The sequence below is a fragment of the Erigeron canadensis genome, chromosome 3, assembly GCF_010389155.1.
Source record: "Erigeron canadensis isolate Cc75 chromosome 3, C_canadensis_v1, whole genome shotgun sequence".
Taxonomy (NCBI): domain Eukaryota; kingdom Viridiplantae; phylum Streptophyta; class Magnoliopsida; order Asterales; family Asteraceae; genus Erigeron; species Erigeron canadensis.
Window position 1 is genome coordinate 43806884 of NC_057763.1, and position 12963 is coordinate 43819846.

Consider the following 12963-nt stretch of genomic DNA (forward strand, 5'->3'; position numbering starts at 1 on the left):
ATAAATCAAAATTATAAATTGGTCTAATTTATACGAATATAACTTAAAATGAATGAGGTTTTTCTTATTGTTGCTTAGAATGGATAAGTTTTTTTTACCTCAATTTTGCAAGGTATGACATAACCGAAGATTGTCGAACCCTTCTCTAGTCTAGAGTCTACTTAAGGAAAGAAAGAAGAGGAAGAGAAAGAAGAGAAGGTATATTCGATACTTTCGAGTTTCATTTAAAGTGCAAAAAGAAAGGGAAAAGACTAACATAGCTTCAATTACCTTCCATCCTTTCTTTCCACTTACAAGTTCTTGTTTGGTATTGATATATATTAAATAATTAAATTATATATCACCTTGAGAAAAACAAAATATGGAAAGATTGAAAGGCATGGACTATTTTTTACGGATCAAGACATTTTCCCAAGTTGGAGGAACTTATCTGTCCATCTGAAACCTCCTCTCAATCTCCTCCTAGTGAAATCCAAGGAATTGAAACTTTATAAGAACAGTGAGAGTGAATGACTTTAATCACCATTGTTAACTTCTTTTTAAGTATAAATCTTATTCACAAAGGCACAACTCACCCGAAACAACAGGGAAGTTTCCAAAACAACATCAAGGGGATTTACATTACAGAATATTCCAATCTTCCAAGCTAATAAAACTATCTTTTAATCTACTTTTAAATCATAAAAATCCATTAGCTTTGACATCACAAAAAACCTTCTCGCTACTCCCCTTCACATGCCCAAAACTCGTCTCGTTTCTCGCCATCCAAAGACACCAACACGTAACAAAAGTTGTCCTTTTAAACACCTTTCTTGCCTTTCGCCCCAAACCCACTTTCTTATGCAATTCAAGAAAAGATCAGTAGCAGTAGAGAAAGAAAGAGAATCATCCTTACAGCAACCGCTTAGCCGATGCCACACATCAGCAGAAAAACTGCACCTACACAAAAGATGCTCAGGCGCCTCCTCCCAAGACTCGCACAGAACACAGACAGTATTTCTGAAAGCACAATTACGAGCACCGTTGTTAACTATACAATGAAAGTTTATAGATTTAACCAGGACCTTGCCTAAAATATTAAAGAAAATAACCGGAGCATAAGAATGCTGCAGTACTTCATTAGCAAAAGCATCAAACAAAGCTTGTCGTAGTTGTAGCTGTTTAGAATATAAAATCAAAACAAAAGCTTGTTGTGATCACTTGTGTGCAATCACCAAAATTCGATAGCATGTCAATTTGCAGTCAGGCTCGACATTCTTGTAACCAGGCCTAAGTGCCTAACTAGCTTAGCAAAGTATTAATATCAGGTATAACTGGTTCTTGAATGGGACTGTCTCAATCAAGGACAGTCCAGATGCTCCATAGATTACCTTCACTATAGCACGGAGCCCTAACTAGTATATCAAGGGTCAACTCATATGCCCGTGTATATGTAACACTTGAGGAGTCGATGACAAATTCCATTAAGCCAGTAGCGGGTATAACAGCGGTTCAGGGAGGTAAATATCTATAGCCTCAAACTTTATTCAACAGCCTTTGATGTAACAATAGAATATATTAACAATGAGAATTATATGTTCCAATTATTGTTCATATACCATTGAGGAACCGCTCCTTGAACTATCCAGAATATTGCTGTTCCAAGGTTTGTGCACCCTACATTGATGCGTGAATACCAGATGTGTGGATTGCATAGTAGTGTTGTTCCAAGGTTTGTACATCCTACATTGATGTGTGAATACTAGATGTTCAAATAGATAAGTTGAGTGCAAAATGAACACGCTTTCAAATTTCAATCCGTTCTTATGTTAGCGAGCATACTTTCAAAATCATCATCTAGACAAAACTGTAATGAGGTTATAGGATATTGTTACCAGTCATTATAGTTGGGTCCCTTGACTGATTATAAATAGTTAACTAATTATAAACTACCTTAATGACTTAACGGATACAACTGAGTATGACTCTACCACAACATAAATGGTAAAAGAAAGAGACAATTTATCGCAGAATGTATTCTACTAATAAAGTTCAAAACGTATAGCTTGTTTCAAATGAAAATCGTTATAGAAACCGTATCTAAAGCTATAAAAGATGCTCAAGTACTACAACACAACTGATACCTCTATTGACTACCAGCAAAAGATCCAACTCTTGATTGCACCCACGACACTATATCCTCTCTAGTTGCTACAAAAACACCTGGTTTTTCTTCACTTTGCCTAAATGGTGCAGAAAGCTTCACCACATGTGATTCAAACGCATTTGCCAACCCTTGAGAATACTTATGAGTCCCTGCACCTGTGCTAGCGGATAGCAACTCTGGCAGAGGTTCCTGGCGGTTAACCATTTCACTAAAAGTCCCAACCCATTCTTCAAACGCCGTGTGGGCTGCACCTACAGATAGTGACCTCACATTTAAACGCCATTCTTCAGGAGTCTTTGTGTGTAATCCAGGGTATAACCCGTACATGGTTCCCATGTAGAGAAGTTCATGGGCCCTCCCATCAAGATTTCTTTTTCTACAAACATCAATTAGACAATTACAGAACGGCCTACGCGCTTCAACTTCAGTGTTGTTTAGTATATCTTTGAACTCCACCTTCAACTGCTCAAACCCAGTTGTATCCACTTCTAATAATTTAACAAAAGAAACCAATCTCGGGTTTGCTTGCTGTAAACAAGCAATTACTTTATCCAAATCATCACCATTTTCACAATAAGATACAACGGATAACAAGCACCCACATAACCTATCATCAGGCCGAACACCCTTTTTAAGCGATGTCTCGAAAACCATCAACAAATCATCCATTCGTCTAGCCCGGCCCAAACACTGAATCAAACAAGTACAGCCCATAACATTAATCCCTACATTCTCCTTTGACATTTCATCAAATAAAGCCATCGCCTTTTCAACATTCCCACCACTTCCATATATGTTAAGCATTGCAGTGTAACTCCAACTATCTGGTTTACAGTGTTCAGACACCTTCATGTCATCAAACAATTTTTCAGCTTCTTCTTGTAAACCAAGATCAGCACACATGCTTAGTAATGTATTATAAAGAATAAAATCCATTGGCCACCCATTCGATTTCATTCTTTGCCATAAATCCAATGCGTCTCTAGCCCATCTTGCTTTCCCATAAATCTTAACCAATGAAGTAAGCGTTTTAGCATCTGGTGAAATACCTGCAGACACCATTTCTTCAAACAAACTCCTTGCCAAACCGGGTTTTCCAGCCTTCCCCATTGCTTCTAATAAAGTATTAAACACAACCAGATTAGGCTTCACCCCTAAAGCCTTCATTTCTAGCAAAACGTATCTTATACCATCATAATCACCCGCCTCACCAAACATTTTAGCCAAAACCGCAAACGCAATTGCATCAGGGGTCCATCCGCTCGCTCTCCCTCTTTCATACAAACTCATTACCTCCTCAACTTTTCCTAACTTAGCATACACATCTAAAACAGCAGAATAAGTAACTTCATCAGGCATCAATCCAGTTTTATACATTCTTTCAAACCATTCAACCGCCTTATCAAAAAGGTTCGACCTTTTAGCACATGTAATAATCGTTGAATACGTAATATTATCCAATTGAATCTCATTATCAATCATTTCATTAGCAAGATCTTCAATAAGCTGAAACTGTCTACCAAATCTTAAAGACTTCATAGTAACATTATAAAAAATAGTTTCCATGGGAAACGAATCTTGGGTTTTAAGCCAATTAAAAAAAGCCAGTGCCTTTTCCCATGGTTTCAAACTATTAAGCACCAAAAGTGAATTCTCTCTAGTGGGTGGATGTGGGATTTCTTCAAGAACTTTCAAGAAAGCATCTTGTGAATTTTCGCATTCATTAAGCTTTTTCGAAAACAACTTAAGGTCTCTAATTTGAGGGTTATGTGAATAAGAAGTTCTTTGTTGTCTTTGAAGATTAAGAACAGAAGGTCTGGGCTTTGTGGGGTTGACCCAAATGGATTTAGGCTTGGTCAACAATTTTTGGGTTGATGACTTCTGTGGGGTGTCAGATAAGATAGTTGTGGATAAGGTCTGAAGTTGATCAGCTAAAGATGGGTTCTGCTTCTTGGGTTCTTCAGATAAATCGGGTTTTGGTGGTGATTTTGAGGAATTACAGTAAAAATATGGTGACTTTCTAGTTCTTGTTTTATAACTAAGATGAAGATGGTGTTTTAGGTCTAATGAATTTGGTATATCAAAAGAAGTAAAGAATGTAGAAGCCATCTATGTATGTGTGTGTGTAAATGGAGAGTGAACTTACAGTTTTAATTGATGGCCAAAACCCATGAAGAAGCTGAAAAGAGATTGAAGAAGGGGGGTTTTGAGGGAGAGGAAGGGGTTAAGATTTATGAGAAGAGTGTATGGCCCTTGTGTTAGGTTTGTTTTTGGATATTTTTTGTGTAACGTTATCCCAAGAAAATGACTTCAGGGCAAGAAATTGAGAATGATGCCTTAAATTTTGCGTATAAAAAAAAACTGCGTGAAAAATGTTACAGTAAAACTTTGGCATGTTTTTCAGCAAGAAGAGTAATCTCGAAAAGAGTAATTTGTGAACGTTTTTATTTTTTTTAAACTTAGCAACTTTATATACCGTACTTGTTTTTTTATTAAAAAAGATATACAACCTTTGCTATTAAATTATACGAATGTGTGTAATGAAATCCATGAATCAGGTTTATTTGAGCCATGACCAAAGCATAATCTTTATAAGATGGGAGGGGAGGTAATATGTGTATCATCATTTTCAGTCATGCACCATTAAATATATTTTATATTATTGTACAGTATAATACTTACTTTTGTATTTTTTTATTACTAAAAAAAATGATGTATAAATCATCACCCTGATAAATAGCGTTAGCATAGGTACAAAGCAACTAATGACCCAAGGGGGAAGCAATTTTCTCTTTGCATGAGTATTCAATAACCTGTAAGTTTTTCGGTTAATAGACTATTAAAGGAATCCAACACGGTTCCACCTTCTAAGTTTATTTCATTCTCATAGTCATTTCTTATTATGTACTAGACTAGAAGACATGAACAAAGTTCGTTTAATATTGTAAAAAAGGATCATAATATACTTTGGAATACATATTTCGTGCTGTAAAAGTATCCTTCTTGTAATATGACTTTAAAACTATAAGGAGGGTAATTTGCTATGTTTAGATTCCAGTTAAATAGAAATATCCTGATAAAAATTATTCTATTTGACTAGGTAATTAACCCGGGTTCAACCCGGACCGTTTAATTAAAAAGTTAAAACCAAAAAGTATATAGAAATATGTATGTAATTTGTTGTCAATACATTATAATTTAATATTGAGATAACAAGATACTTGTAAAGATAAACATTAATATATAAAACCCAATTAAGGTGATGAAAAAGTAAAAAAACTAAGATAAATCAATGGTAGATATGGATTTAAAAATAAAGAATTAAAATAAAGTCGATCATTTTTCATATTAATTATAAAAAAAATTAAAGTTAAACAAATAATATGAAAAAAAGAGATTATATATATAGGGTCTAATAAAAAATATATTAAAAGAAAAGAAAAATAATTATGACATTATATATGTTTAAAAAATAGTTTAGAAAAAATGTTGGCATGACACATTTTTTTCTTTTCATTAGAGATGGTATCTAATATCTTGTTACAAATAATTCTGAGAAAAACGTAAAAATACGTGGGTTATGAATCATAATAAAAGAAAGCCTACACGTAGAAGCTAATGTTTGGAAATGAAACAACTCAGCAAGTTGGACATCATCAATTGGTTTTGGGTAAAGATTTGGTAATAGTCACTTAGTAAGGCTTATCACAGCCAGGACCAAAAGGATGGCCTGTATAAAACGAGTAGCAGAATACAAAAATTAATGTGGATGCTGCAGGACATAACTATCATAACTCATCAATAATAGCATAACCTAACCACAAATCCAACATCAAATCTCAAATATCCAAGATCTCTAAAACCAGCAAAATATCCAAGATTAAGAAATAACAAGCAAGTTTCAACACAAATTCCAAAATTTCCAGTAACTGGAACTTTTGAGACTGCAACAAGCATCCAAACAGCAGCTTAAACAAACAAGTTAGGCCTTGAAGCCTTGTACGTTGTCTTGAGCTTTCTGGTTGGGGGCCTAACCTTCTTGAAGACCAACGGAAATTTGATCTTTGAGTTGTGGAATTGCTTGGTAGACTCCCTCTTGCAAAGCTTAGCAGGGATCGTAGCAGTCTTGATCACCTGAATACAGTGATGACGAACCCTGTGACGGGAAGCCATCTCTGTGTACATTTGTTCAATTGAACCGTTGAGAGTAGTGTCACGGTATTCTTTGTACATGTTGTGGTAACCAGTCCTAGACTGATACCTCAACCAGATACCGTAATTCTTGATGGTAGTCGGATTTTTCTCAAAGATCTGGAGAAAATGACGAATGATATAAACAAGTTTGAGCAAAATAAAACAGAGACATCACATAAGAGAAACCATAAAACCAAGTATAAAACAAACACAAAAAGTAACTTTTGTTTTTGAAAGGCAACACAAAAAGTAACATGGACAATTAGAACATCGCTCTAACAAACTGCAGCAGATATATAATGCCGAACAAGTCGACGATAGGATAATGCAAGCTAGATACATTCATCGTAACTTATGTTACCAACACTCCAACAGGAAATCAGCTGATCAAACCAATTTAGCCTTCACTCTCACACTCTTTAAAATGCAGAACTAAAAATTGCCTATCATAGTCATACATAATTATATAAAATAACAAAACATGAAAATCAAGAAGCAGGCAAAGAACTTAAAAATAAAATAGATTTCTAGCATAAAAATTTAAATTCATTAAAAAAACTTATAACTTAACATATAAATCATGTAGACTTCTTAGAGATGATTGCCTTCTTAGATCCAGGAAATGATTGCCATCTAACAAAGCAGACTTCTTAGATCAAAGAAATGATTGCCATCTAACAAGAAAGTTTTAAGCCTATTGCATTCAAACCCTAATACCTCAAATGCATTTTATGTATCACTAATTAAAAGACATGCCGTAAAACTAATTTCCTCTGATAACAGTCATTAACTCATAATTAAACAATTCATGTGTATTACCCTAAAACCAGGTATTACAACAGAAAAAAAACACATACATCTAAGTATATACATGTATATACACACACCATATTATGATATGATATAAAAACACAAAATGGATAATTACCTCATTGATGGCAAGCATTTGACCATTACTCTTCTTGACCTTCTTCAACTTCCTCAAAAAGTACCTTCAAAATTTTCCAACAATAATAATTAAAACATATATAACAGAATATATATTAATAAGGTGAGAAAAAACATTTAAAAAAAAAGGAAACAAGAGATATACCAGAACTTGCTCTTGGCACGGACTTCATTAGTAGCCCAGAGCTTCATCCTGTAAATTTTGGGATGTTCATCGGATTCCGTTGGCAAAGCCCTTCCCACCACCTGAAACTGATGAAACTGCCACCACCACCATAAAATACACAAACATTTAACCATATTTTTTCCCTTTACAATAGATAATAATACTTATAGCTAAATCTATAAATAAAAAGGGAATCATGATTTGATCGAAATAATAGATTAAGGTCTGTACCTTGTAGCTCATTTTTTTTCGGTGGGTCTTCAACGGTGACTGCTGCTGTATGTGTGTGTGTGAGAGAGAGAGGCGTGAAGACAGAAAGAGTTTAGGGTAAAATAGGTTTAGTATATGTATATATGTGGGCGACTACCAAACCCTAGCTGTTAGATTGGGCTAGCCCAAACACAATTCCTCTTTATACTAAAAGCCCAATGGTTATCAACATTAACTTAGAAAAATATAGACTAATTTGTTCAAATTTGTTTTACTTAACATAAGTTTCATTCTCATGTTAAAAGATATATAATAATAAAAATTATTGACATTGTAAGATTTTTAGTATTATGTTTTTCATAGATATGTAAAAAAAAAAAAAAAATTAACATTCAGTCGGCATATGACATCAAAGAAATCTCAATGTGTAATGGTGAGGCTTTGTACATGCTCTAGACAATGACCATGATTCGTAACAAGTATTCGGAAGGAAAACACCAAGGTTTTTCATCTGTGAAAATCGAACTCAAGACCTCGGGTAAAACCAATTGGGCTAGCCATCAATAACATATTTGTTTTTCTTTCCTAGGTTTTGTTAAACATCAATAGTGCTTAAAGGATAAGGTGGAGAGAATTCATAAACATCGATCATTTTCATATTAGTACTTTCTAAACCCAAAAACTTTTTATTTTGTAATATTGAATTGGATTTTTAATACTTCTAGAATGTTTTTTCATTTGTGTTTGCGACCGTTTGTGTTCGGCCATGAACCACACAAATTTATTAATGAACTAATATGAATATAGTTTCAGATTCATTTATCCGTTCATGCACCTTTTATAAAATTAAATGAACTAATATGAACAAACTTTCCTTTCATTTGTGTTTGATTATAGCTGTACATAGACTAAAGGATCACTCATGAATTCTTTGTAGCACTAGTCCCACAAGCTTTTGGTGGTCTTATTATCACATCACATACCAATATGGGGCATTCGACTAGGATGAAGTTGTAGCAAGATGGTTGTACGGGAACAAGTAGTTGGATTGAAACCCGCAATGAAATTCCTTTCAAGTTCTAACCATGTTGAGGGATGGTGAATTAGAAAACCTAAGATTCCTAATTTCTTTACTAATCATTAATCGAAAATCAAGATAAAACAATCACTTTAGTGATATTGAAAACACGTGATCCCACTCTAACCTCGAGATGTAGAATCGTCTTGCACCATATCTAGTGAATTTGTTAAAGGAGCTATGGCCCATGCCTCGTACAAGGATGACTTTTGCCTATTGGTGCAATGAACTAGGTTAGGTTTATAATTCAACAATTAATCTCCGGCCTAAGCTTGCGTTTTTGAAATTTAAAAGTTCTGGAGTTGACGCTTCAAAGTTTTAATTTTTGTTTTTTTATAGGTAGATTCGGAAGGGAGTTCATATTCGTACCACAACTTTACACCACATGTTTGTACAGTACGCTGTAAATCTTGTATATTATGGTACATAATTCATTTCTTGTGGTACGTTTATCATTTCCCATTGGGAAAACATATTTCCTTTCTCAATTAGTAACCCATGTTTTTGTTAGATATAAACCAAACAAAACATAAACACGAGTTCACCTGATGAATCACAAGACTAAACACACAAAACTGAATACTAAATTGCACAAGTAGCTAAAGAAAATCAAACTAAAGCCTTGGTCAATGCTACTAGTCAGTATGAAACGGAAAGCAACACACACTCCTAACCATCTTTGATCTATTAATTTACCATCAGTGGATCCATTCAACAGAAAGATTGTTATATGCGAATAGAAGGATCAAATATTCAATACTTCCCTGGAATCTGAATACTGAAATCCTGAAGGTTGAAGAACCATCCATAAATATGAGTTTATGATTTCAGGGTTCACTTGTTGATTCACATATGTTAATAAAGCATGATGCTTTGTATTGATGGTTCATTAACAAGCCTGTATGTAAATGAAGTGGTTCCAAACTTACGTGCCAGAATAAAAGTAATATTACAATAAAAAACCATAATCACCTTCAAAGTAACTTTACAGCAACCAATCCACGTTTTTTCCACAATTACTTGGTGAATATACAATATCCAAACTATACGTGAAAGCATACCAATTACCAGTCGTATCTGGCCCTCTGCACACCAAGACTGACGGCAATCAAAACCAAAAATGCCTGCACACAACCATTTGTAGCATGCGTTAACAACACATAATCTTAATTCTGGAAATCAGACTTACAAATATCTGCACACAAATTATTTTTACATGTTTGTACGTAAATATAAACCTATGTATATGTGCATTGCATACATGTCCGTATGTAGTTGTAAAGAAACAAAACATCAAGTGTCATTCTTCAGATAGGTCAAAAAGCATACTAAATAACTAAACATACTCACCGCTATAGTGCAGGCAACCAGTCCTGCTTTCTCTCTGTAATCCACGCGCACGCACATTAGGATGAAAGCTCCAATATACCATGGAACAGCCCCAAAAAAGAAACCTAGAAAGAAACTGCCAGAACCAACTCAAAAACTTCAGCATATTTGATCAATTAACAATTGAAGTATGCTTGTTGGACGATTCAAGATGGCAAAATGGGTGTATGGGTAGCAAGCAGTTTTTATGCTGTCCGAAAGATTATTTGCCCGAGAACTTATATGTATTTATACAAATATTGTGTCAAACGTGATTAATCTAATTAAAAATTAGTAATACAGAGTGATGATTTAGCAGATTTTATGTATTAAAAATACACTTTGGACAGCTTTTGACCCATTTTATCAGTTCCCTCTTACGCTACTGTTGGATAGCTTTTGACCCATTTTGTGAATTCCCTGTTACGCTACTTTTTCATTTTTAGTTTACCCAATGTAATCCAAGTAAACCCATTTATAAGTAAGAACGGTCAAAATTGCCACCCCTGGTGTGGGTGTAAAAACTCTTTATAGCGTACACTTACAGGAACCAGCCAATCCCACAACCACAGCAAGGAAGGGTTCTTCGCTCTACTAACACAGGTGTTCCGGACGCAATCACAATGCCTGAAGGAGAATCAAGTAGCGAATCATTAATAAGCAAGACATATGCAGAAAATAATACACCGTAACAATGGTTAGTTTAAGCTCTCTTTTAGATCTTGATATATACACAACGGTATTAACTGTTATATCTTGAACATTAAAATTTCAACAGATCATACTTGATGTTTACGTATCTATAAACTATGAAATGCAACCAATTAACAGATCTTGGCCTCTTGGGGTTGGAAGAAGCTTCAACAATATAACAAGTTATTTCTTCTTAAAATAATTCTTTGACACTGAACTATTAAGTTTCAAGACATTATCTTTGTTAATCAATGTAAAAATTAGATAATTCAAAAATCTTCCATTTACAAAGTCCATCCCTTGATTAGTGAAACCTTGTTGATAATTCAAATGTGTATCCTTATAATAACTCTTGCCTAAAACCTATTTCTGGCTCCACTTGGGGGGCATGGAAGTAGAAACCAACTTACTAATTCTACATGAGTAGTCTGGGACATGATTTCTGAATGTTTCGATAGATATCAAGTTGATAACATATCTTAAACTAAGAAGAAGAAAAAAAAGATATAAAAAGCCTAAATCTTGTTAGAAATAAAAGAAACCTGGAACGGTGGTTTGGTAGCCATGATGGTAGTAGGGCTGCTGCTGCTGATGATGGTGGGCGTGTTGCTGTGGCGGAGGAAAGGGTTGTGGGAACCCTAGCGGTGGTTGGTAAGACTGTTGTTGTGAAGAGGGAGGATAAGCTGGTGGTTGTTGAGGATGATTAGCCACGCCTTGAAAGGTACCGTAATAATTCTGATAATTATAATAAGCCTGTTGTTCTGATGGTGGTGCTGACGGAGACGGTTGTTGTTGATTCGGGGGATAAACCGCCGCGCCCCTGTTCTTACTTTCTTCTTTTTCGCTCATGTCTTCTTTCTTCTCTTTGATGAAATTGGTTTAATTTGATCGGAATCTCAAGGTCAATCGTCTTTGGATCCCTCTGCTTTAAATTATTGATTTATCGAATGAATTTTTGTTATTTTGTTTTTTCTTCTTAATTATATAAATAGAGAAGACGTCGGCATTTACGCGGTCGTTGCTTCGCTCGGTGGTGTTTGTCATATTATTAGTTTATTTATTACATTTTTAATTTTAAACCAACTAGACAGCACAAGTGTGTTTGTGTCTTGTCGCCGTAATTTCATGGATTTTGAGTCGTAATATTTCGACAACGTACCTGGAAATTGACATATAAATAGTACTCATATTTACTTTAACCTACGTAAAGTATTAACATAAAAGATTTATTATTATCTCTCTATTTTTAGTTATTATTACAATTGATTGAGGCTTCCTGTTTTCTAGGAATGGTAGGTAGCTTCTTTAGCTATATATATAGATTGTATTTTGTGAAGGACGATCAATAAGAAAAATCACAATCATTCAATATTTATCATGGTAATCAGAGCCAAAAGAAAAACCTAATTTTTTTTTTCTTTTCTATTCTTCACCATGGTCGACGGTGACACCCCTCCCAACAATGAACCCCCTCCCTCCAGTAGCCAAACTCCTTTAGAAAAACAACCCCTTCACCCAGCTTATACCGTCACAAACATCAACAACAAAATCAGATTCCTCGACGGTAAGAAAGTAACCTATTCGTCTTGGGTTAAACTATTCAAACTTCATGTTCGTGCCTACAAAGTTCTTCATCATATTGACGGAACCAACCCACCTGATGAAACTGATCCAATGTTTCCAGCATGGTCCGAACTAGATGCCCTCATACTACAATGGATCTATAGCACTCTGTCCGACGATTTGTTACTTCGTGTTCTCGGCAATGATCTCACGGCTAGAGATGCATGGCTCAAAATCCAGGAAATCTTTGTCAATAACAAACAAGCCCGAGCAGTCACCCTCGAGACAAAGTTTACCAATACCACACTACAGTCATGTTCCTCCTTTGATGATTCTTGTCAGACATTGCAAGATCTTGCTGAGCAACTACGTGATGTTGACCAACCAGTTAGCGATAGTCGTCTTGTCATTCAAATGGTACGTGGTCTTCCAATTGAATTTGATACAATTGCAACCATCATTAATCGTGAAAAACCAACGTGGGAGATTGCTCGAAACATGATTGAAGATGAACAATCACGCCAAGCAGCCAGATCTAATCCTACCCGCGACATGGCTCTCCTTCACTCTACCCCTCCCACTTCGGCACCCACACAA

General features: G+C 35.1%; 3 protein-coding genes across 4 annotated transcripts; all 3 read right to left on the reverse strand.

Moving 5' to 3' along the window:
• Positions 1–510: 510 nt before the first annotated feature.
• Positions 511–4406, reverse strand: LOC122591035 (pentatricopeptide repeat-containing protein At5g46580, chloroplastic). Of its 2 annotated transcripts, none has more exons than XR_006322660.1 (2): positions 1599–4406; positions 511–999 (listed from the first exon to the last, which is right to left on the reverse strand). XR_006322660.1 is itself a non-coding variant. In XM_043763225.1 (2 exons), the coding sequence occupies exon 1, from the start codon at positions 4253–4255 to the stop codon at positions 2126–2128; it is 2130 nt and encodes a 709-aa protein (XP_043619160.1). In that variant the 5' UTR covers positions 4256–4406; the 3' UTR covers positions 511–999; positions 2124–2125. The 2 variants fall into 2 exon arrangements, 1 of the variants encoding a protein (XP_043619160.1); XM_043763225.1 differs by having other exon boundaries at positions 2124–4406.
• A 1522-nt stretch (positions 4407–5928) lies between these two features.
• Positions 5929–7775, reverse strand: LOC122593049 (60S ribosomal protein L18a-2). The gene is made up of 4 exons (XM_043765391.1): positions 7686–7775; positions 7434–7549; positions 7269–7332; positions 5929–6457 (listed from the first exon to the last, which is right to left on the reverse strand). The coding sequence occupies exons 1-4, from the start codon at positions 7695–7697 to the stop codon at positions 6116–6118; spliced, it is 534 nt and encodes a 177-aa protein (XP_043621326.1). The 5' UTR covers positions 7698–7775; the 3' UTR covers positions 5929–6115.
• A 1897-nt stretch (positions 7776–9672) lies between these two features.
• LOC122593048 (60S ribosomal protein L18a-like protein) lies at positions 9673–11811 on the reverse strand. The gene is made up of 4 exons (XM_043765390.1): positions 11346–11811; positions 10656–10737; positions 10093–10207; positions 9673–9866 (listed from the first exon to the last, which is right to left on the reverse strand). The coding sequence occupies exons 1-4, from the start codon at positions 11650–11652 to the stop codon at positions 9807–9809; spliced, it is 564 nt and encodes a 187-aa protein (XP_043621325.1). The 5' UTR covers positions 11653–11811; the 3' UTR covers positions 9673–9806.
• Positions 11812–12963: the final 1152 nt, after the last annotated feature.